Source organism: Conger conger, chromosome 4, assembly GCF_963514075.1.
Source record: "Conger conger chromosome 4, fConCon1.1, whole genome shotgun sequence".
In the NCBI taxonomy this organism is placed as follows: domain Eukaryota; kingdom Metazoa; phylum Chordata; class Actinopteri; order Anguilliformes; family Congridae; genus Conger; species Conger conger.
Genome location: NC_083763.1, coordinates 57,549,116 through 57,575,505, shown reverse-complemented (window position 1 = coordinate 57,575,505; position 26,390 = coordinate 57,549,116). Strand labels below are relative to the sequence as shown.

General features: G+C 43.6%; 1 protein-coding gene across 1 annotated transcript in view; it reads left to right on the top strand.

The window, feature by feature from the left end:
* agbl4 (AGBL carboxypeptidase 4) overlaps positions 1-26,390 on the top strand; it is a 337,579-nt gene that overhangs the window by 201,531 nt on the left and 109,658 nt on the right. The window contains exon 5 of the mRNA XM_061239954.1: positions 895-1,111. Within this exon, the coding sequence (XP_061095938.1) occupies positions 895-1,111 (217 nt within the window). The remainder of the gene's footprint in view (positions 1-894; positions 1,112-26,390) is intronic.

The following is a 26,390-nucleotide window of genomic DNA, read 5'->3' as shown; positions in this document are numbered from 1 at the left end:
TGAAAACTCTCTCCTCGCTGCATATATAATTGTATGTACACGTTGTGTGTTAGTCATCTTTATTGTCACTGTTGTTTTTATTTTCTAAGAGGGAAAGACACTCAGGGAGAGAGGCCCACAGTACTTCACGGTTATGTTACATTACATTACATGTTATTTTATCCAAAGCGACTTACAGTTGATTAGGCAAAGCAGGAGACAATCCCCCCTGGAGCAATGTGGGGTTAAGGGCCTTGCTCGAGGATTTTATCAGTGCTACATCGGGGATCGAACCGCGACCTTGCTCTTGTACCTTCTGCAGCGGTAGAACAGCCATTGATCGTCCCTGCATCCTTCCTGACTGCTGCTTGTCGCTGCTGTCACAGGAGAAGCGACTATCTGCAGTTCTGCTGGATGCTGTGACCTCTCGCTCCTATTGATGCGTTTGTAGTCAGACATCAGCAAACAGTATTGCTGTTCTCACCAGCAATATATCCAACAAGCACTGCAGGTCTCCAATCGAGGGTCAAAGGCACAAATCTCATATAAAATTCAATGGGCCAACAGACACACATGCACACACATGCACTTCCACACTCAACTGTGCAATATTGTTTTACTATTGTGGTCTAACGGTAGAAGCTACAGTAATAAATCACTGCTAGGAATGTAAGTTCAGCCCAGTGACTGATTGTTTTTTTGTGACCGAAATGTTTTATTGTTTACAACAAAGACACAAGACAAGACAACAAACCAGGGAGGGAAGTACGAAAAGACATACTGTACTTACTCATCATAGATTCAGTATTAGACAACGTTCAGTGACATTATACATTTAATGAAGAGGATATACAGTCAATAGTCAGGCAGTAATACAGAATAAAAAGTGACTGATTGTTTTTATGTGTTTTTTAGGCAGAGGCTCCCAGCCAAAAACGTGTACTACTACCGCTGTCCCGACCACCGGCGAAACTACGTCATGTCCTTCGCCTTCTGCTTCGACCGCGAGGACGACGTGTACCAGCTGGCCTACTGCTACCCCTACACCTACTCCCGCCTGCAGCACTACCTGGAGGGCCTGGAGCGCAGGAACCTGGCCTACCTGCAGAGGGAGCAGCTGGGCCTGAGTGTGGTGAGCGCCTGTTCCTCTCGCACGCAGAGCGGCTTTACGGCACGTCCAAATGCAGCTTAACCGCACGTCAGATGCAGCTTAACCGCACGTCCAAGCGCAGCTTAACCGCACGTTCAAATGCAGCTTAACCGCACGTCCAAATGCATCTTAACCGCACGTTCAAACACGGCTTCACACCACGTTCAAACACGGCTTCACACCACGTTCAAACACGGCTTCACACCACGTTCAAACACGGCTTCACACCACGTTCAAACACGGCTTCACACCACGTTCAAACACGGCTTCACACCACGTTCAAACACGGCTTTACCACACATTCAAACGCGGCTTCACACCACGTTCAAACACGGCTTCACACCACGTTCAAACACGACTTTACCACACGTTCAAACACGGCTTCACCACACGTTCAAACACGGCTTCACACCACGTTCAAACACGACTTTACCCCACGTTCAAACACTTCCGTTCCCCCGTTCCCGTTTGAAACAGAGCGAACGCGGTCGCGCGAGTCCGGAAATAGACGCGGGAGAGCGCCGGCGCTCCTGCTCCTCGGTGGAGCGTCTCTCTGTAACGGGGAGAGCGTGCCCACCTCGCCGGAGCAGGTATTGGATGGAGCGCAGCGCCCGCAGTTCTGTCTCTGCTCTTATCAAATAATTGTAGAAGAAAAACTCATTAGAAATGCTTGAGAGATTACGTGTTCCTTTTTTTCAACATTTGTCAAGGAGAGCTCGCTGCAAGGAGCAATGAAGAAAGTGCATTTATTGATAAGGAGCCGGGTGCAAATTCAAAAAGAAGATGTTTCATGGAATACCTTTTGAAAGAGAAAATTATATCTGGGTAAAATTATTTAAAAATAATTCAAAATGCTATATCTCACTGCTATAACGGCACCTGAGAAAACATGCATATAGGATGACATATAGGACAGCATGCCATACCGTTTGCATTGTGTGTCCTCGTTACATCCAGACCAAGCTGTGTTACTTAGAGTCCCAGAGCATGGCATTGTGGGATACTCTGCAATGTGCAAGGAGGTCAGAGATAAAAGTGTAGAGGAAGGCACGCAGAGGGGGAATTAGTATGCCGGGTCAGAGAAGCGTTTTATGGCCTTATTTGTCTTTTTATTTCCTGTGTTCCTGGGTCTGTGACAGACCAGCCCCCTCATTAGGGCCTGCTATGAGTGAAGGATGAGGGGACCTTTAGTGAGCGCGCCCAGAAAGGGCTTAGTCCCGCCCCCGGCCCCAGAACCAGCACATATCAGCGCACTCTCAGCCCGGGCACGTCCAGGCTCCCTCTTTCAATACAATTATTTCATTTAATTACCATTTCAACGTCCAAGCCACACTCTCCTTTTTATTTCACCAATAACAGGGGCTGCAGTACTGCATTAATATCTGTGCCCAGGTCTGTGCCACCGGCATCCGTAAACTTGCCCTATTCCACAAAATATAAAACAAAATGGTGGCTTTCTTATTTTATGCTTTTCCGAACTCGTAATTTCACCTCCTGAGACCCTGCATCCTCAAACGAGGACATAAAATGTCCCTGCGCTCTATGTCGTATTTCTCTTAACATAAGAGCCATTCAATTCAAATTAAATCAAATATATTTTGGAAATATGTCATCAAAGACACGTATGTCAAAAAAATACTTTTTCCCCTGGGTCTCAGGAAGTGAAAACAGTAGCACAGTTGGCACATATTAATATCTATGACCGAATAAAAATAATGGGCATTAAAACTTCAAAGTAAAGTACACGTTTACCATATCTTTAATACGTTGGCACATGCCGGTTAGCAGACAGACATTGGCTTTGAAATCTAGTATAAATATTGGTTCAGCAGGTGAAAAGGTCTTTCACAAAGCAGAGCACACGGTAGCTCACCCGTCTCAGACCTGGTCTCTGTATTTACCTCGCCGCGCGGCGGGGTTCAGAAACGCTTCGCGGAAAGAGAGGACAGACCCGCCTGAGCGCGGTAAACAGCGCCGGAGCTTCAGGAGGTGTGGAGTCAACAGACTGACTGCAGCGACAGACTGAGCGACAGGCAGACTAACAGAGCCGGGCCTCGGGGGCCGGCGAGCGCAGACGGCCTGCTATAAACAGAAACACTGGAGAATCTGCCTTAATTGTGATGCCTTGTCTCCGCACAACTCAAAGAGGGAGTGTTGCTGTGCCTGTAAATGGGGGAGGTCTTGTATAATTGCACTACTGGGATAATAACAAATGCTTAAACTGCAGATTGCCTTTCACCTTTTTTCTTCCGTTCCTGCTCCTTGCATCTCTCCCACAGCTTGTCTTTCTCTCGCTATTTCTCTCTCCTGTGTTGTGTTTTTACATTTTTTGTTGTGCCGTGGCTATACCTGCAACGGGGAGCAGCAGTTATGAAAGGCGACGGGTAGTTCATATGCCGGACGAATAAACAAACAGGCCCCCACGCAATTCCCATCTAGCGCACACGCGTGCGGCTGAACTTATTGTCGGGCGCCTGTGTGGGATGGTGGGTACCCAGGTGCCTGCTGGGTAGGGAGAGGATGAAAGGCTCTGTGCGCTCTGTGATGTGGGGAGAGAGGCTGTTCCGTCGACAGCCGCACGCGATTCCCAGACAGCGCCGTTTTCAAGGGCTTTCCTCCGGAGCCAAGGCCCGGGCGGAGCTTCACACACACTCTCGCACGTTCTCCCTGTGATGGTCCGCCGGCCCGCAGCTCCCATTCTGTAAAGAGTTTACTCAGCTTTGGGTTTGTCCCCGGAAGGGGCCTCTCACTGATGTCCCCCGTCCCTCTGTTTGTTACAATCCCCCCGAGGGTTTTCAAGAAATAATACGAAAAAAAAAAGAACAACAAGCGGGCCTTGGCAGAAGTACGAAGGGCTCTCTCTCCATCTCTTTCCCTCTCTCCGGGGCGACTCGAGTCTGCGGAAACCGAACGAAAGCTTTGACTGATTGACTGTTTCGGTTCAAGCTCGAACCCTTTTACCGCCCGCTGTAGTTTCTCACACTTATTCACTTTTTATCTGTACCGACTACAACCAGCGTGTCAGGCAATCTCGGTGTGTGCTACAAGCACTTCCAACACTTCTTTTGTACTTGTAGTGATTGTTTGCACTGACATCATTTTTCACTTTTGAGCAGAGACAGGCTGGCAGAAAATGAAAGGCATTGGAAATTGATCTGAAAAAGTAATCAGAAATTAGTTTGCAGTATACAGTGAGCTTTGTAAAGTTGCAAATCTCTCGCTCATTAAGTTCTATGCTATGTTCACGCTCTTTAAGAGATTTAACCGAATGTATAATTTACGCTCCAAATGAGAAAAGGAACATATAAATATGCAGTAAAATGAAAATCTTTCTGGCAACTAAAGCAATTCTAAACTTCTTCATCAGTGCTGACAGTAAATCATGGCAAAGTGCCCTGTTTGCTTTCCCTAAAACAATAGGAGTGCATATTGAACAGCTATGCTCCACTAAGCCCTGTAAAAGTTTGAAGGCGGAAATTTCCATGGTTGTCATGGAGGCGTTATAGAGGTGAAACTTGTCATGTGCTTCTACATATTTCACATTGCTTTGGATGAAAGCGTCTGCCAAATAAATGTAATGTCATCTCTAGACCATAAGTGACAGAACAGTGTGGCATCTCCAATAGAAAAAAGTGCTTGCAGATTCTGTCTTCAGTAAAAGTGAATGGTAAGATCTTGAGTAAATCTATGTCCAAGCATTTTGCCCAGCTTATTTTGTTATCAACATTAATCCAAGGGCCATCAGTCACTGGAATGTTATTCCAATTTTATTTATTTTTAATGGATTCTTTTAATGGACTACATAATGGATAAGGTTTACCTCTCATTATTCTGAAGTGTGCGTTCAGTAGAGTTCCTCTGCATTTTCTCTGAGTTTCCCACTGTCTTTTCTGACTGATGCCTTTTATTGGACTTTCAATATGAACAAATGGCACCCAGGAGTAAAGGAATGTGACCATTCTTCTATTATAAGGTCTCCATCTGCGCAGAAATGTGCCATTTGTGAAACAGTTCTGAATGCATTATTTAGATTATATCTGTTTTGATGTACCCATGGGGCTACTGACACTGCTAGTCTGATTTTTCATTCTTAACAGCGCTGTAGAACATAGATTCACCAGACACTGCATTCATATCTGTGCTGGGCGTAAGTGGTGCTTATATTACTGTCCTGTTCTCACCAGCTGGCAGGGTACAGCAGGGCTGGGAGAGATGATACCAAAGGGTATAGCAGGATGGTATACCCAGACCATACCTTCCATTATCCTATCCATTATCTTTACCTCCTTTCCACAGATAAGACACACTGCAAAAACAACAGAATTTACAACAGTCATTATCAGCAAGCATTTTAATCTCATATTTGGACTTAAAGGGCCAGTTTTACAGACACTGATTAAGCTTAGGCCTGGACTAAATTGAGTTTGGCACAGAGAATCTCCATTCAGCATTGCATTTAGTCTAGGACTAGGCTTAGATTATGTCTGTAAAACAGGCCCAAAATCTTATTGCTATTATTTTGTTGCTGAATTGAACAAAAATATTGCCAATGAGATGAGACAGTTTGACTCATTTCAAAATTATTGAAATATTTCTACTTCTATTTCTACTATATTTTAAGTCTGATTACAAGACTAAAACACTTGTTAAGACAGACTGTTTTTGCAGTGCACCAACATATGCTGAAGCATACGCCTTCTCCCCTGGGACTGCAAAAGGGCCCTTTTGACTGCAGAAATCTTTTTTTTACTTATTATGTGGCTTAGCACAGCTGCCCCTTTTAATTTTGCTGGGAGGCAGTATTTTAACGACATTTCACACAGGTTCATTTGTGTGCATTTTCCTTATTATTAAAAGGGATGAGGTCAGTTGGCAATTGATTCAATCTTCAACCTCAGAGTTCTGATATAATATTATATTACAAAGCAAGGTTATTTTATCTAAAAATCTGTGTGGGAACTTAACTATGAATATTTTTAGAAGTTTTTCTACTGGATAATCATTGAATATCTTAAAGGTTCATAAAGTGTCTTTCACACTTCTAGTTCTAACATGTACTGAGCTCTTTGTACATAAGAATTCAGCACCTGATGTGAGCAAGATTAAGGCGGAATAGAAATGGGGAGATTTAAAACGTCCGTGGAGCAGATCATCCCTGTAGTGACGGACCTGCTGGAATAATTGCCTGGAGAAGTGTTCGCTGTTAAACGCGCATTTACGGCGGGATCAGGCTCGTCGGAGACCGAAAACATCGGCGGTAAAAAGGCGAGCGGAGGAGAAAAACAGCGTCCCCCCGTAAGGAGGTCAGAAGGAGCAGGGTTATTTTTCGCGGCCCTAATGGTCAGAGGGTGTCCTGCAGGCAGCCTGTAGGGGACCTTGTCCTCGCGCCTTTTAGTGGGAATAAATGAGGAGAGGCCGCAGTCCGACGGGGCCGGCTCTGCGGCTGTCTGCCGGGCTTATCGCCGTGTTTGTACACCGCGTGCCAAGATTTAATCAATAGCGGCTCTGCCTTCCGTGAAGAGAGAAGGTCAAACTCAGACTGGTGGTGAGTTGCTGATGGTCGAGATCAGAGCGGCGGCATTGGACTTGTCTCTACCTTGTCTAGTGCGTTAAACAAGGATGGATAATTGTGCGCGCTTCATTCGTTAGGTGCCTTAAGAGCAGCGAGAGTGGGTCCTTGTAACAAAGCATTATGTTTTCCTTTTATGTCCCGGTATTTTAAATATTCATGTATATTCAAATGCTGAAAGGCCTACCTTTTTTATGAATTGTATTCATATATGATTTTTCTATAATTCCTGGGAAACTAGCACAGTTGTTGGTGGGCAGTGTGCAGTCACCATCAGGTGTAACAAAACGGTGAAAATCTCAATCCTCTACACTTCCTGCTGTGTCCCAGGAGGTAGACGCTGCAGCTTGTGGAGCAAGGGGACATGTAGAATATCACATCCTTCAACAAAATGGATGCAGATAGGACATAAGGTTGGGTCTTACCCTCACTGTATGAGTCAGGTAGCACAGTGGTAGTCATGGAATTTATTCAACACTACGTTTTGAAGATAAAGAGCCTGATTTGACCCAGTGTTATTGAGCTACTGTTTTATCTAGACCAATGAGACCTCCGGGCTACAGTCAAGGTACTTCACTGCACACTCAGACCTCTATATCAAAGACAAAGTGATCATCTGGAAGATGTGGTGTAAGGCAATGAGGCTTTGATGGAGCAGGGTCTTTGCAGTGGGATAAGGAAATGGTGTCTTTGCGTGGAAAATACTCAGCTGTTTAACCTACAGAGCCATGGAGTGATGGCAATTCTGATGTGATATTGACAGGGCTATGAACAGAATAATAAGGAGAATTTATGATATATCTATGTATTTATGCATGTTAAATGTTGGGCCTGGACTATCGTGAAATAAATCATCATAAGTAAAATCATGATGTGTACTTTATGTCTTTTTGAACTTGATGGGCTCTTATCCTGCATGGATACGCTGTGCTGCCATGGTAACAATTTAGTGATATCCAGTGTGGACATTTACACAGAAATACCACACTCTCGCCCCCTGCATCCACATTAAAGTCTGCCGAGACAGTTCTGATGTCTTTTATTTTCCTCCTTTTTAACCACACTCCCACCCCCCTCCAGATGCCCCCTCAAGAGCTCTTTTGACTCTTGCCAGACTGTCATTTTAATTGACCTGCCTGGTAAAATAATGGTTAACTAAAACAATTAATATATTTCTGTGCTACTGCAAGTCTGTAGAAAGTTGAGACTTAAATTATAAAGAAATTATGTAAATGTAGACTTCATTAGTTGACACTAATATTAATATTTACTTCTGTGGTAACGTTTATTGCTTTAGTCAGACATATTTAGCGTCTGCTGAATTGGTTTCATTGGTCTGGGTCTGCTTTGTACTGTAAGGCTTCAGGTAGGAAAGGCCAGCTGTGGCAGGCTTACTGACTGGACGATATCTCCACAGCGTGGCCTCAAAGCCGCCATTGTGCTGCTGTGCACATTGTAAGGGCTGCATTTCCTGCCAATACATTACCCCATCCTCTACATAGGCTTCTATGGCCACTCTTGAAAAGCCAACGGGCCTATAAAAGCAGGCCTGTACGAGGCATTGTGTAAAGGTTGATACCACGAGGTGCGTGCTCTGGAACAGGCCATCAAGGGCAGGGATGGCTGACAGGTTCACAAGGGAGTCAAGAGGAGGTTGTTGAAGAGCGAGTTATCCAGTGACAGAGAAAGAGGACTGCGCGGCACACAGCTGTCAGGCTTTCTCTCTCTCTGAGAAATGGAAACCCCAGCTGCGGAGCCCTGTAAAAGTGTCTGAATATTTACAAACCTCTGCTTCCTAAACGGCTACACGGATGTATGCTCGCATGTAAAAGTCTGCCTTTCATTTCGGTGTCAGGCACCTGCTCCCAGGAGGGCTGGGTGAGCGAAAAAAAAAAAACCTCCAGTTGTTTAATAAGTCAAAATACATTTTCCTGACAGCGTAATTGCTTTCTACGCACGCCTCCTTCTACGCAAGGCCCGGGAAAGAAAGTGGGGGAAAAGAAGGAAGGAAAATGGTGTATTTCATTTCAGGAGGGATGAAGACGAATGACAAGTGAGTTACTCAACCTCCGAATTCAGTCAGGCTTAAGATTCACTTTCAGGGACTGTTAATTTGTTGTAAATTGAGTGAGGAACATTTTCGGCGTGGGGATCGGAGGCCTCCCTCGTCCATGTCGGGTGAGGATGATGTGCTCTGGAGGGTCTGGCTGAATGGGGTAAACACTTTATGGAACGCGTGCATAAAAATGTCTGTGCTGTGCATACCCATCAGAAGCCATGTCTGCAGGCACCGTATTAATGATTCAAATATACAAGTTGCTGTTTTTCACGCTAAATCCCAACAAAGCCAGAAGAGCTCTCGTTATGCCTTGTTTACAAACTGCATCGCAATGGTATCTACACATTTCCATGAGATTCAGCATTGCTGTGAATTCTTATGCGTATACAGAAACCTTCTTAACTTCTTAGCTTATTACATTACATTACAGTTATTTAGCTTTTAACGATTCCTAAGATTAGACTAAGCTAGGGACAATCCCCCCTAGATGTGGGGTTAAGGGGCTTGCTGTTCTTATTGTGGTTACACTGGGGCTCAAACCACCAACCTTCCAGGTCCCAGTCAAGCACCTTAGCCACTCGGTTCTAGACTGCCCATTCTTGTTAACTTCTGAAATGTGCAGTCTGTACCTCCAAATTCAGTGCATGTCCTCACCGGTTCAGCTGTTATAGGGGACATTGATAGGCGACAATGATGAACATTGCAGGGCATTCCAAGACATGGTCAACGGTAAACAAACTGCCCATGTCCAATCAGGGGAAATTGTAGTGGCCTCATTCTACTGGAGAAAATTACGTTGCTCTCAGGGGGTAATTTCTGTGGCTCTTTGGTACTTTAAAGATCAATACCCTCCATTGTTTCCTCTCTGATCAGCTAGAGACTGAGGCAGACTAATAGTTAAAGATCACGTCTCCAGGAACAGGAATGGCTTCCTGACCAGCACTACAAGTACTAAACATGGGTATGAGGAGGCGCTAACCCCTGGAGGCTTTCTATCACAGGTTAGGCAGACTGCCCTTTGTCCTGTAATTCAGTACACAGAGAGCAGCGCTGGAGTGAGGGAGAGTTCACCACCAGGCCCTGTGCTGGACCAGGGCGGGGAGGGTCAGATTTATTGCCCTTAAATTGAATCTGAGAATGAGGAGATTGGGTCAATGAGGAGGACTGGTCATTGTCCCGCTGCGCTGTAAACAAGTGCCAATCCCAGCGGCGAAGTCAGGAGTTCAGTTCCGCAGGTGCACTCTCCTGGAAGAGTCAGTTCAGAGGCTCTCTGATTAGACCTGGGTTCACTCTGTCAGAGTAAAGAGGGCTATGAGGTTGGACACTCTCTCTATCAACATGGCTAGTGTGGCACCACATCATTTCCTGAGAACTAGTTTCGACTACACTCTTCTTTGGCTTGTCCAATAGAGGAACCCTTTTTAGTTGTTTACGGAACCCTCTATCATACGTGTGAAGCGTGAAAGCCCCCAAAGAACCTTTTTGCCTGGCAAAGAAACCTTGATAAGGTTTTTCTATGGAATCACAGGGTTCCTTTTGGAACCATATTTATTTGAAAGTGTACACAGCCTTCAAGAGTTAGTATGCTATTTTGGATAAAGTCACTCAATGGGGTGCGTTCAAGACAGCGAACATTCACAGTGAACGTGTTTGCAGCAAACAGTTACTGTTGAACGATTTCAAATGAACATTCCATTTAGCTCACCACCAATGCATTTTGAAGACCAATGGATGCAAATTAGATTTAACAATGCCACCTAGCTGATTCGTTGCTTATCTAACATTAGCTAACATTCGTGGCAAACAGAAAAAAGTTTGAAAATGTTTGCAAACGTTAGCTAGACCTCACGTGTCAGTTTAAGAAGGTTTGGTAATAACACTGGAAATGCTAATGAGTAAATGAACCTGTTCATCTCATAGTAAAGTGAAAGGGTTTCCAATGCAGTTTGCACATTTCAGTGCAAGGTCGCTCTAACACTGTGTGGCTGGTCCTGGTGTCTTACACACTGCCCTCCACCCTGGACAGTAACCCCCACACTCCCCCACACACACCAGCTCAGCTCCACTGCCTCAGCTCCTCTCTTTGACACGTGTAAGGACTGGAGCCGACTGATAGCAAACATCTCCACTCATCCTGCTCCGATTCTCACGCCCACAGAGCCTCTCTCATCCTCCCGGCGCAGATACTCTTGTCCGTTCCAGACTCCTTTCACTCCCCCTGTTGCACAAAATACATTTTTTCCCTTCATCCTCCGAGAAGAAAATTGAAGGATGTGAAGGTCTCTCATTTTTCCTCCAGTTCTATTCTTTTCTTTCCTTTTTTTCCCCAACTCCTGCGAGCGCCTGCCTCTCTGCCGTAAACGAGCTACTGCCTAAGATGGATGCCAGCCCTGCTCTCCGAAGGCACAATGTCTCTCCAGCCCGGCACGCCTGCACCTGCATATTGTGATATAGTGCCTCTATTCACTGAGTCGATTGCCTTTAACGGCACCCGGCCAGGCTGGCTAAATTGAAAGGGATTGCGGCCTGCTTTTCATTAGAGCCAAGCCGAGCGGGCTGGAGGGTCCGGGCTCAGCGGGGCGGCGGGAGGGGGGGGGGGGCGGGGGGTTGAGGTCGGGGGGACTGGCTGGGCGAGAGGGCCAGGGAGAGCGTTTACACACCTCTCGAGGTAGAGGCTTGACCTCGCCGCGTGTGCAGGTGGAGATCCAAATCATTTCATTTACTAGCTTTTATATTCTTATTGACTTTTTTTTCACTTTTTAGATTTACTGCGGCTCTTCTCCTGACAGCAGAAATCCACCTATAGCTACCTTTATGATGGGCAATCTTTGATGGAGTTCCTATATTGTAGTTATTTACTGAAACGTGACGCTAATGTTAATAAAGGAGTACAGTTGACTTCCAATAGTGTATGGTTACATATTTTATTTTCCTTTGAACTTTCGTATTTTCCCTAGCATCTATATTTTGAACATTTGAAATTTCTACTGCAGTCACATCTTTAGTCATTTCTTTTGAAAAATAAAAACATAATCTTTCAGTCTAATTACTGTGTTTTGTATGGGATTCCACTCCTTTTTAATGAGTTAGCAAGACATTTTGTGCTTGTTATTTATCTGGGATGAGAGTGACAGATTGGCATGCGGGAGCCCCTGTATGCAAATGATGCGGTGACTACAAATGGTGTAAGAGAGGAGGAAAAGAAAATACAAGACCAAAGAACAAAGAGTTATTTTTGGAACTGAATTGCTGAGCGTTATTCATTTCAATAGGGCTTAAATGATCCCAATTAAAGTGATGGAGTACAGACAGCTATGGCCTGCTCTTCATGACAGTGATGGTTGGGTCCGAGATGAAAGGGGTCCTGGTCCAATGTATCGCTTTTCTCTGCGAGGGCAATCAGCCAGAGAGAAATCACTGTCACACCCCACGTGTAGACTGGCGCTGAGCGTTCGGTAGTTATGTGCAGCGGTGGAAACCATTAAATGTGCCACAGAATGACGTATAATAACTTCTGTAAACGGAGACCAAGCCAAGGCCTGTGTGAAACAGATGTTGTGTTGTTTAATATACAGTAAGGGAATGTGTTTGGCTCCAGGAGGAACAAATATCAATGGGACTTGCAATTCACTTAAGTTTGTGAACAGTATCATTGATCTCGAGATGTATGTACAGTATTTGTTTGGTAACGTTCTTATTCCTAAAACGTTTGCTTTGGCTTGCCATTCCATGACATATTGCCATTTGACCATTTACTGAACACACTATTCCCTTGAATATCCTTTGACCGAATAAATAACTAACCTAATACTTTAAATAAGCTTCTATAAATTAAATCTTGCAAATACACAACATGACAATTATGTATTCTTTTTTTACAGTTGTTTGAAACATCCAGTTATGTGATGTTAACTATCTTAACTTCACACAGATGTTTGTTGGTGTGTGTTTTTGAGGCAGGGGTAAAGCAGAGGGTCTGGTCAAAGGGACTGCCATTCTGCCACAACCCCCCCTCACTGGGCTGTGAGCAGACACTTAATGATCTCTTTAGAATGTAATAATAAAAGATAAGTACATTAAGCCCCATTCCCATATAATTGGATTATGCTAAGATAAATTACTCGTGTCAGCTTCATGCCAGGCTGCGTTTGAAGTTTAGACCTGTCATACGTAATAAAGTTTATGCCACTCCAGAAAGATATGTTTAAATATTAGGGATTTGCGGATGAGTAATGGAGACAGCGCTTCCCAACCCTTCCCTGGTTTCTATGGAAACACTGTAGAGACTGGTGGATTTTAGCTTGCTGTCACCTATTATTTCTGTTATGAATTGAAGACATTAAACTTTTGTCCCATAAAGACCTCTGTAAGAGATCAATCTTCACATTCGCCCTGCTGCTTGCGATGAGCCTGGAGAGCACATAAAACACACTCATCCACAGACACAAAAAGCAGTCTGTCGTAAGGGGAATCTGATCTCTATTCAGCGACTTACCTTCAGATGTACAATGACTTCTCCCCATTGATTTTAGGAAGGTGCAGAGGCGGAGGCAGCGGAGAGAGAGCGGCTGAAAGGGGAAATAACCTTTTTCTGACGGCGCGGATGTCAGATATAGCATCCCAGTGCTGCCCATTGTGAGGCCGTCAAGCTGCCACGCTATGACTTCAAACTTGCATTTCAGAGTTACAAAGAGCCAGCGCCGGGCTTCCAGCGACCGCTCCCTTTCAGCCACAGATCAATAACTGCCTTTGTCTCCTCTGCCTCCTTCCCACAATCCTCTGCTTACACGGGTGTTTATGCATGGCTTGGTTAGTAATAAGAAAATGTGTCTTTGTTATATAAAAGGGAAATATGGAAAATGTCTTACATTCGGATACAATAGGTCAGTATTTCTGTTGACATGTATGGCACCGTGTGTGCATTCAAATGAGCCTTCTGCGAAATTCTCCTTTGAAGCATATTTTAAACCTGGCAAGATACGTATGTGGGTTTTTTGCAACAGTCATTTGAACCTCTCTTCTGGCTATTTGTACTTTTCTTGGAGTGTTTCTTTAAAAACTGAATACACAGGACTGTATTACTTAGTGCAGGTTACTGACTTGGTAGCACTGATGTGTTTTGTAATACTTATAGCCTGATACTGTATGGTGGTTAGAGCTGCAAGTATTTGTGAATTGATTCTATATATTAATGAAGGTGATCAACAGCATCGCTCCCCAATCAAACAAGTCATGTTAATGCCCCAGCTCAGTGATGGGGACACTGTGCTGTAGGTAGTGCCGTCTTTCGGATGAGATGTTAAATCGAGGTCCTGACTCACTGTGCAAAGAGTAGCGGGTTCCCCAGTGTCCTGGCTGGATTCCCAACCCTGGCTCTTTCAACCTGCCACCTATTCATCCCCTGATTCAATTGGCAAAAACATTGCTCTCTCCCTCTCCACCTCAGCTGATGAGTGGTGAGCGTTCTGGTGCAAAATGGTTGCCGTGCTTCACCCAGGTTGGTGCTACACATTGGTGGTGGTTGTGTGAGTCTTCTCCTCGCTGTAAGCGCTTTGAGTATACTCTGTGTTTGAACAGGAGGGGTATGGTGCTGTTTTCGTTTTCTGCACCTGGAGGGTGTGGTTGTATTGGTTAAATTATGACTGTAACGTTTGAATAAACTTGCTCGCTTGGGTAGAAAATAAATGACAAGGCTGGGATCCTACGGAATTGAGCAGCCCTGTTCAACGGTTAGCTGCTAGGAAACCAACTGCCAACTCCTCTGCAGTTAATAATGAATATTTCATCTATGATTGTAATTATAGTGCTTGCACAGCTAGTTGATGAAACATACAGTAATTAGAATGCCCCCATTCATTAGCTATTGTCATAGTCATTTGGTACAGACAGAACTTTGTTATGTAATGTTGACTGTCTTTGTTTCCCTGTTGATTATCTTTTCTTTTTTACTATGGTTGTCTCAATTGTAGTCAATTATTTACAGATGGGAATTCATAGATTTACCTGGGAAACACTGAGTGATTATGAGGTTGTTTTTAGTAGTGATGTGAGTAAGATTCATGAAAAAAAAAATTGGTAGAGCTGCTATATGATGTTAAAGACCCATTTGAGTCATTCATAGTTCGTTGCTGTGGGTAGCAAATCTTTTGATTCTGAAAAAATACTGTGATTGATAACTCATTATAGCCCCGCCCACTGTGTGATTCATGAACCCTCACATTGTCATTGCTATTTTAGGTACTCTATTAGGGTTTCTGGACATTTTCAATACTGGTGCTGCTGTCAGCACGTTCAACCAGTGCATTTGTTCCGCTGCAAGAGCTAGCCTGTAACTCTTTTGATATTATTAGCTTGTTGACGAACGTCACTTAAGTGAGTACTTATAGAAGTATTTTGTATAAAACATGAATGCTTGCTAAACATGGAATCCCTAAACATGTCTGCTCTAGCAAATGGCTTAAACTTCTGCTTACCAAATGAATGATCAGTGTGTGATCAGTGTTTGACTAAAGTTGGTTACTGTATTGTTAGCTAGTGTCGGTCAGTGATCAGAGCCTTTATATTTTCATGCCTCCGCGTCAGCGACAGCTGTGGCCAGAGGCATTATGTTTTCTGGGTTGTCCGTCCGTCCATTCTCCGTCCATCTCCATTTTTTGTGAACGCGATATCTCAGGAATCTCTTGAGGGAATTTCTTCAAATTCGGCACAAATGTCCACTAGGCTTGAAGGATGAAGTGCTTATATTTTGATGGTCAAAGCTCAAAGGTCAAGGTCGCTGTGACCTCACGAAAGACGTTTTTGGCCGTAACTCAAGATTTTATACGCTAATTATGACAAAATTTCACACATATATCTCATAGAATAAAATCATGAAGTGATTACATTTTATATCCAAAAGGTCAAAGGTCAACTTCACTGTGTCATCATCATGTTTTGAGTACCACTGTAGCTGAGAAAATCTTGGGTTATTTTGTTTGTTGATTGGTGATGTAGTCATTAGTTTATATTTTAGAATTAGTATCTAACACTTTTTTTTTATATATTCTTCAATTGTTGGTTTGACAGAAAAAAATGATGGTGCAAATCTATAAATTCATTCATACAATGTTGTTTAAACATGTGCAATTTCATTGAAAAAGTTCAATTATCAAACATTTTAACTAAATATTCAGGTTGTACTGAGAAAAAATATTCTATTCAACATTTTATTCAGCAGTGCTTTGCTTTCATAGCCTGGATATTTGGCCTTATGTGACAACAGGAAACTGTAATATGACTAGTATGAAATTCATGCAAGTTAGTCAATTGGCAGATAATGATAATTGGAGGTAATATCCCCTTACTGTGGTGAGAGTGGATTTTGTTCCAGCAGCGGTGTATGGGTTTCATAAGGGTCCTCAGGTTTATGGTGCAACTCAATGATTCTTGGAACTTTACTACAGTCGATTCACACCTCCGCTGATTCACTGATGTTAGTGCCAGCATCTCGTTAACGCGCTCCATAAAGTCAATCAACCATCACTCATATGTGTTTACCACTCGGTACAGATGAGTTGCGGTCGTGAACAACACCGCAGTTGGCTCCCACAACACCCCCTGAAACTGATGAAGATGTAACGTATGATAAGTTGACTTAAAATCAAAGGAAATGAGCGCAACCAAGTTTCATGACTGTATACCAACAATATGGTAAAAGTATAAAAGAATGTTCTGCTGACAATAGTGATAATATAGGCCACAGCTCGTTTCAACTAAGTTATTCTGAGCCAGTGGGCCCATTTGCCTCTGGCAGAAGGAATTCAGCAGTGGTGTTTTGCCGTCTCTGCCTCTATGTAGAGGAAACAGTGGCATTTCCTGGTATGCTTTCAGTGAGTAATTTGCATTTTCCGAGATGAATGCAGTCGCATTGATGAAATCCACCTCAAAGTCCGACAGCAATTTTTTGATGGCATCCGCAACTTAACAGTAATTTACAGCAGCATGTGTCAGCGAGGTCTAATTTCGTTTTTGATACAGACGCTTTTTCCTTGATGCCGTCCTTTGACTCTTCTGTGACCATAGCCATGCCGTGTGTGAACAGCTCCTTTGTATTCTCTTTATGTGCAATAGCAGCCATTCTCTGCTTTCCCCCGTCTGAATAAAGTGAAAAATATTCCTTTTTGTATACATACAAAAGGAAGGCAGGCTGTCTGCTTCCCTTTCTTTTCTCTTTCAAAAAGAAAAGCACAAAACAGAAATGAATTGCAATCCAATACGGACACCATGTGTATTTGTTTAAGGTAAGCGCTGAACCTTATTACAGCTGCCATCGTCACCCGCTTGGATCCCAGGCAGGGTGCCTGCCTGCCACTGCTATTCCTCTTTGTCCTCATACATACTGTAGCAGCTGCAAAATGGCTGTGTGCCTTCTGAGAGAAACATACAGCACTGTAGGTACTGATTAAGGCACCATCTGCATGCAGAATCAAAGCACTGTCATCAGAACATTTAATTCTCTAATGAATGTTTTAAGTAGCTGGCAAATGTAACTAGATAGTTTTATAGATAACAAAGGCGAAATGAGATAACTGACAAAGTACCCAGCAAATTTGGATGGAAGGAGGATTAGTCAGTGTATGCTACAGACCAAGATTAGATAGCCCTGAGTTTTAATTAAAATTCTCGCTCCCATTTAAGGTAGTAATTTCAGTGTGAAAGAAGAAAAAGTTTGATGTTTTGCAGACAGCTTGTTCTAGTTTGTTCCTTTATGAGTCTCTCTTTTGCTTTCTCATTTTCCGAGCTGATCATAATCAATTCTGTATCTTCTGGCTGATAACACCTACCTGCCCTTCTTCTGCCTTAAAGAAAAAATGTCTGTAATTTAATTTGCTGGGAAAACTTTCCCCTGCCACCACAGATGCCTGCCGTGGTGGAAAATCCAGCTATGCCATCTTCAAATTACCAGCTGTTTCAAAACAGCTTGAGCTGGTCAAACCATTATGAGTATGGAGCTGGTCTGAACTGGTCAACCAGCTACCAGCTTGAAAACCTAGCTTCAGAATTTCTTTTTTTCTCCGGGGTGCATACACATTCAGCTGAAACCCATGTTAATCCATGACATGACTAGTGTCATTCCCCTTTTCAAATTTCTTTTTGTGGCCTTTGTTTACCTACAAAATGGAGAATTCTGAATTTAATTTTGCTTGTCATATGTCCTTTAGCATTCAAATGCTTTTCTGTTAGAAAGAAAGAAATTTAACCAACCAAACGTTGCAAACGTAGGACCGCTTCCAACAGCTCCTGGAATAAAAAAGACTCCACATTGAAGCACATGTTAATTGTGTAGGGTATGGGCTCTTTCAAGACAGATTGATTTGCATCCACATTAAGAAATTAACAATTAAACTAATGGGAGTGAGAGGGTGGCCGTGTTGACCTAAATCCTCAATTACAGCCTCAGTGTTAAAGAGCAGCATGACCCATTCTCTCTCTGCTCTGCCCAATTAGACCAGGTAATTATTTCTCTGGAAAAAGACTCCTGCCTGTTTTGATGGAAGGATGTTTACCTTGTTGCTTTAAAACTTTTCTCCACCTGATAGTCTCAGGTTGCCTTCTCCCTTTCTTTCCTCAGCTCATTAAGCCCAAACAATTATATTCCTGCAGAACGCCTGGCGGCCTGCCGTCCTTAATGAAGGCACTCAGAAGAGAGGCGAGGGGACCGTTCTCTGCGTGAAGTCAAGTTTATTATTACCTCGTGTGAGTCGCTGTACCCGCCCAAAAGAAAGATGTTTTCAGGAAGCGTCATGCATAAGAGAGAAACTGAAGGGAGACGGCGGTGAAGGTGTTAGGACAATCAACACATTGCAAAACATGACACTTTCTGCCTAAGGAAATGAAATGTGACTCGTGTGTAATTGCTGTTTGCCTTTATTCGCTGTTATAAATATGGAACTTGAATTTTCACTTCATATACCCACACTTTTTGTGAATAAAAATTTAGGTTTATGATAAACATTAACATCATCAAGAGCCTTGCTTTTTTGGAATGGAATACATTTGAATCCAATATCTTCCTTCTCGTTCTTGCCTCATCCAGCTTCCCTTAGTATCAGAAGCAGCAGCAAAGCAAATATTTCTCCATCCTTACATTAAACTCCCCGCAACATCAATCGTTGCTCGTCTTCCTAGCAAAGCTTGCTAGCTGTCCAACTGGGTACTTATATTTGTATGCTTATCAAGTTGTATTCTCATGGAGGCAAGCTCTAGATTGCAAGCCAGCTGTGATGATCTGACAGACATCACCAGCATGCTTGTTATATTCTGTGTGGCTGTGAATTACCAGTAAACCATAAAAGCCAAGCTAACAATAACCCTTAATGAATGTGGGCCTAGGCAGGCCTACTTAGGTCAGGTTCCAAGTGCTTTCTATTATGATTTTCTGTGATACTGACCTGTCATCTCAGCCTGGGAGCGTTTCTGCTGCTACTGGCCTGCTCATTTGCAAGCTGTGGGCAGAGCTGGCACGCTGTGTAACTGCATTGTTTCCGTTGGCACTGGTGCAAAAAACGAGATAAACACGAAGAGAGGGGGCAGCATGCAGCGATCTCTGATCAGAGCGAACGACCAGAGGCGGACGTGGTAACCATCTGCCTTGTAGGGGCTACTCTTCAAAAACAAGGCCTGGACCCTCTGATACATTCAGCTGAGGACTGTACAGTACATACTGTATGCTGTACATTCAAGAGAACCTCACAGATCTGTGGTACTGTGTATATATTGTGCTTATTCTTTAAATGAAGACATAACAAATGATGGTAACCGTTTAGAATATTGTCTACTTGTAACATACATTTTTAATAAAGCATTATGAGTATGCTTATTTTAATCCATGAATTAATCATATTGTGTGTATTCAAGGAGGGGGCCAGAGTTGCTGGATTGAGAATATTTCACACAAGTTTACAATATTCACTGTGGAGAAGGGCTTGTATATTTGTGGCTTGTGGCTCTTTTGGTAACTGAGCTCTGTTGTACATCTGAATATGATGTGCAAGACTACAACAGTGCCCCTAACAGAGTAATCAACACACACAGTACAGCTACAACATGACAGCGGGATTAAGCAGCTCAGTACAGTCTGTTCCCTACTTCCCTTCTGCAACTTTGACCACTTCTCCACTTTGTCTCTCTGGCTTCTCACTCTCAGCTCATCTTCTGAATCTCTCACACTTCTTAAAAGGAATGTGGTAATGGCCCGAAATGGCTCCTAATGGTATAATACTACTAGGAGAAGTTAGGTGAAAACAGTCTCCACTGCCAACATATATGTTCCTTTAACGTGGACTACCACCATATGTGTTTATTCCTCTAATACTGTATGTTCCTGGTACCATTTCCATTGTGTGCATTTAGGTCCTTATTATAGAGTACGGGTGTCAGTGCTGCAATGGTTGGTCATTAATGCGGATTGCACAAGATTGTAGGTGAGACTGTAAACTTTTAGAGGTGATACTTTATTACGGTTTGATGGTGCAGGGCATTTTGGCTTTGCTGTAAGCATTAGCAGTCATTTCCAGACAGGCCAAAAAATAAGAGAAATATAGATTATAGCTGCAGGGAGTATAGATCATGGCTCTAAGCAGCTATGTCCAGAGACTGATAAAGAAAGAGGCACTAACAGTCATGACAGTCAATTTAAAAAATATATATATATTTATAAACAGTACATTGCTCAAGGCAGTAGGTTTTTGTAGGTCTTCCTACATTTTGGTCACCCCAAATTTCCTACTGAGAAATCCCCATTTCCTTCCCAAACAACTTAACAGTACATAAGGATGTGACGTCAAGCTGGCAGGCATGCAGCAAGCCAAACTACCCGTACAGTACCTGTGTGATGGATCACTATTTTCAACACTGACTCCCACCTCAAGCATGGGCCATGTGTGCATACATGTCTGATTTGTGGGGAGCTGGCTAATTTATCGGAAGCATTTGCTCCCAGGAGTGGCATTTTGTTGGTGATGATCAATGGTAATCACAGGAATATATATACATATGATAATTTAATATTAGGCAAACAACATCAACATTAACTCTATCCACAAGAAAGTGATAATCTGTGAATTATCTCCCGCAGTATTGGGTCTTTTAGGAACATTAACATGTTTCCATTGTTTTTCAATCAGGGCAGATGATATTAGGAGCTAGCATAGCTACCGAAAGTTGATTCCGTCAAATTTCTCACATTTTGATATAAGATGACTAGATACTGTAATTATTTAGCATCTAGATTCACTCCAGATAGTCCACAAGGGGGGCATGCAAGTCTACCATTAAACATTTATTTTTGTCAGTTACATGGCCTATTCTCAACATATCAGTAAATAACATAAATGCATACATTTAAAAAGTTTGAATGAGTTTAACAATGAATATGCTGGTACAAATAGGAAGGGTAATACATAATAAAATAATAATTAAGGGAATTATACTGTGTACTGTACCATTTACAGAAACCTAAATGATATATAGTAGGTCTGTATTGGTCTAAGTAATAAATAGACAATTAGATTTTCTTACTGTTTACATTGGAAGTTTAGAACTTGGGATGCTTGCTCTGGCCTCTTAACAACACTCATTCAATCACTTCATTCATTCATTTTGTTTCCTTTCCAGATGAATGGCCTTGTCTTGAAAATTCTTGATTGCTTGTTTGTGTTTAGTATTCAGGAAGCTTTCTGTTTGTGTGGCCCTCTCCACTCTGGATGACGGACAGCTTCTAGGATTTCTGTGGGAATGTACTGCAGGAATTACAGCATAGGAAACTCAAATTCTGCATAGGAAAAAACCAAGCAGATAAACAGAACACAAAACGTCCTTATGTAAGGGAACGGTGCCAGGCATTAAAGCAAGCCAACAAGGAGATTAGAATAAGTGATGGTATTAATCCCTTCAGTAGTAAACACCCAATGGTTGCTATCCTCATTTTTACTACCTACCTCCAGCTAATGATATCAATGCTCTAATTAAGATAATGTGTTTATTTCCTCAAATATTTATATTCTAGATCAAATCAGAGACTCCTCTCATTTGTGATTTCTGATAAGTCGAGTTTAAATCTTCCAAATCTTTGCCCTTTCTTCCTTTCATTCTACCTTTAATTCTGCTTTTATTTCTTTTTTTATTCCTCTGTTTTTATTTTTCCTTGCCACTTCCCCCAGTAGAGCGAGAGAGAGAGGAATAAATGCATTGTCAAGCGCAGGTTGCTGCAGAGGCCCTATCAATAGAGCAGGACTGCTTGTAATTAGCTGTATAATCACCTCTGTGATTTAAGTACTGCTCACTGCCATGCCCTGCTCTGCTCCTCCATGGCTGAGGAGGGGCGGGGGGAGGTGGGAGAGGGGAGGGGGGCAGGCGGTGGAGCCACAGCAGGCTCTCCGCACACTCAGCACTCCCTGCATCACACCTGACTTCTCTCTATCTCTGCTCACGAGCCTCACAAGCCTGCCGCAACTTCACACGTTCTCTTCCTCAACACGAAGCTAGCGTTACTGGTTCAAAACACGCTCAGGCTTTTATTTAGGTCTTTAAAATCCCACTGCATACAGTAAACGTTCTCTTCCTCAACATTTAGCTCACGTTACTGCAGGGTAGTTCAAAACACGCTCAGGCTTTTATTTCGGTGTTTTAAAAAAACGAGTGCGTACAGTAAACGTTCTCTTAGCCAACACAAATCTCACGTTACTGCAGGGTAGTTCAAAACACGCTCAGGCTTTTATTTTGTTTAAAATCCGAGTGCATACAGTAACCGCTCTCTTCCTCAACAAGAAGCTAGCGTTACTGCAGGGCGGTTCAAAACACGCTCAGGCTTTTATTTAGGTGTTTAAAATCCGAGTGCGGACAGTAAACGTTCTCTTCCTCAACCCAAGGCTTGCGTTACTGTAGGAAGGTTCAAAACACATCCAGGTTGTTATTTAGGTGTGCGCACAGTAACCGTTCTCTTAGTCAACACAAAGCTCCCCTTACTGCAGGGTAGTTCAAAACACACACACAGTTCAAATAACCAACTGCTTACAGTAACCGATGGTTCCCGCTTTTCTGACTTGTCAGAGGCGATATTGTGTGTGACTCTGTGACCCTGTGACGGCAGTAGAGAAGATTTCCCGGGAAGGGCGATGAGAATTCCGGCCCTTTCTGACCGCCGTGGCCCTCGAGGTCGTGGGTCCCGTCTTCACTTGACTGTTCACACAAGACCCAGAGCCCCAGCTGAAATAGGCTGCTTCATCATGACGGTCCCACTCACCTCTGTATCCTGATTGCACTTCCTGGAGCATTAATGTAGTCAATATCCCATCAGAATATGTCTGGGGTTTTATACAGAGCCTGGAAAGCAATGTTCTTTTTTCATCACGGCGGGTAACATATGTCTCCGCCGCCTCTCCGCCCGCTCCCTCCACGTCTGCTAAAGCCGCCATGTTAGCGCCGCGGCTCCTTTGTGAGGGCTAAGCTGATTTACGCTGTGAGTGGATTGTGGCAGAAACCGGAGCGTGTCGCTCCCCGTGTAACCGCTGGCGCTGCCCGGGGAAACGCGTGGAAGGCTCACCGCCACGGTGGGACAACCTGGCACCCGCTCCTCTCCTCTCCCCTCTAATATGATTTGTCCTGGCTATTGATACTCCCAACCCCCCCCATCCCGCCCCCCCCTTCCAATTTCCACACTAACTCAATTAGCATCTCGTCAATAATGCTCAGCATTTCATTTTGCTGCTTTAATTAACAAATTCAATTTGCTCGAACCGCTGTGAAAACAAATTAAAAGCGTGCAGAATTAAAGCCTGTAGCTCCAAGGATGAGGCTAAGGTGATTACAGATGCGTCAAATTACTGCTTTCTTGTTTATTTTATCTGTGGAGAGGGAGAGAAAAAATGTGTGTGTAGATTCTGATACTCCTGCGTGGAATGGTTTCGGGGGGGGGGGGGGGGGGGGGGGGGCGGGATCAGTGTAACAGGGAGGAACTACTCACCAGCTCTACGATCAGATCACGAGGGCAAAACCCAGCCAATGGGCTCGCTCTACCAAACCCTGCGCTCATTCACTGCCTCGCTCACGGTCTCACTCCCGCCTCTCTCCCGCTCCGCTGGCCTAACTGAAATGCTGCCTGGTTGTAGCGTTGGTCAGGGCCCTGTGGAGGAGCATCCTTCACGGTGACGCTCTCCGTGCTTCACCCCGCATGAAGGAGAGGTGGCCAGCGTGAGGGCCGAGGGGCCCCTGCAGCTCTTATAGCCCTTTTTTAATTAGCCGCTGATTAAAGGCCTGTGGAAACGCCGCGGCTTCGCGGGGCTCTGCCTCCAATTAACTAATTAGGACCTGAGGTGAGACAAGATGGAGGATGTTCCATGTGTAGCGTATGGGCCTGGAATGGCCGATGCAGCGATATGGAGAGATTGAAGATGGTCAGGTGGTATAGCGGTATAGCAAGAGGTAGATTATATCTCCCTGGTTTCTTTCATCATGATCTCATTTTGCATACTAAATCACCAATGATGTGAAATATTTAGCAATGCACTAAGGTTGCAAACATGGGGATATTATTGAAAAATTGCTGAACAGATTAAGCCTCAGCAATACATTGCTTGTGAAATAGCATTGGCATTTAAGCATAGTTCCCGCAGTAGAAATAAACTGTAGGACAATTTGTGAGTCGCACCCACCCCTCCTCACTCAGGAAAGGGTGTCATGCCCAGAAACATACCAAACACATCTTAGAAGAAGAAATACAGGCAGAGAGCACAGATTCAACAAATGTGCGCAAAGACAGATTCATATTATTTTTATTTGTAACTATTAAATAAGAAATATGTTTTAAGTAGTTTTATTATTTAATTGTGAATAAATGCTATAAAATCAATGTGTTCATCTTTACCACCTCATGGAAACATAATAGCATTGCTCAAGATGCTTTGGGGTTATTTGAAGTGTATTTTTGTTCTTTTAATCACAAACTCACAAAGCCAGGTTAGGTTGCCAGAAGCTGTAAGCATCAAAAATAATCACTCGAAAACATCACTAAAACTGAAAGAATACTTTTTTTTACTCCAGTAAGTTGAGAAGATCACTATTCCCAGCGTATTACTAGCTGCTGGATCACTTTAACAGTGCTGCCCAAACTTTTCTCATCATGTCGCTGTGTGGAAGAGGACACACTCCTCGGGTAACTGTGTACACTATTGGCACAGCTTAGTCAAATACTGTGCAAGTTATTCAACTGACAGGCTTTATGACATCTCTGCTCTTTTAGTTATGATTAAAAGTTTCCTTCCTCCGCACGTTCCATCTGGGTAGCCAGCGTGTCAACATCAGAGAGATTTTCTTCAACCACTGCGAAGCGAAATGGAGAATTCCATAAATGTTTTACTCATCTTACAGTTCTTTACCGCAGATAAAAGACTCCCCTGTTCTCACCTATTGGTGTATGTTGTTCAGCCATCTGAATGAAGTGTAGGGTTTATGGGATTGTAAACATGAATACTAGCACGCTAATTATTGCCATTTCTAATTCCCACAGCGATCAGTATGTTGCAATAATGAGCTGTGCATGATACAGTATAGCCTTAAACAAATCATGCGTCTCCATACCTGAATGAGCCTGAGACATTAACAAAGGTTTCTATAGAAATGTCACTGCAGTCTTTTATTGTTATTTAGTTTGTCATTGCTATTTCTTTCGTCACACGATTTGCATGAAATACTGACACTGATTGTGGAAAACAAAGCAAAGCAATGTGATAACACATTTTTAACGCACTGCCATCTGAGAAGAAAGATAATTTAAAACAAATGGGACGGAATGTATTTCGAAGAGTACGTATTTAGCGGAAATAGCTTTTCCCAGGTACAGGCCGTGGTTTTAAATGCCAGTGTTTATCCAGGTGTGCAGCTGGATGTACAGGTTAAGTGCTTGGCTCAGGGGGACAGCAGCAGTGGCCCACTTGGAATTGAAGCCTGCAACCTCGTGGCTTCAAATGTTCCCCAGTCACTAAACCACTTCTGCCACCACACCGGCTCCCAGAGAAACTGAGATCGAAGGTCAAACTAGCCTTTCCTTACCACCGACATGCTGCCGAGGTGTGTGTGCCTATGAGGGTGGGGGTGTGTGTGTGTGTGTGTGTGTGTCCGTGTGTATGTGCATCTGCATGTGTGCATGTCTGTATGTGTGTGTGTGGTGTCTGTCTCTCTCTGTGTCAATCACATTACACCAGAGGATAGTGACTTCTCCGTCGCTGTGTCTCTCGGATTGTGTGTGTGTGTGCAGGTGTGTGTGTGTGTGTGTGTGTCTGTGTCCGTGTGCGCGTCTCTCTGTGTCAATCGCATTACACCAGAGGATAGTGACTTTTCCGTCGCTGTGTCTCTCTGATTGCGGGTGTGTGCAGGTGTGTATGTGTGAGTGTGTCTGTGTCTGTGTGTGCGCGTCTCTCTGTGTCAATCACATTACACCAGAGGATAGTGACTTTTCCATCACTGTGTCTCTCTGATTGTGTGTGTGCAGGTGTATGTCTGTGTCCGTGTGTGTGTGCGCATCTCTCTGTGTCAATCACATTACACCAGAGGATAGTGACTTTTCCGTCGCTGGGTCTCTCTGATTGTGTGTGTGTGTG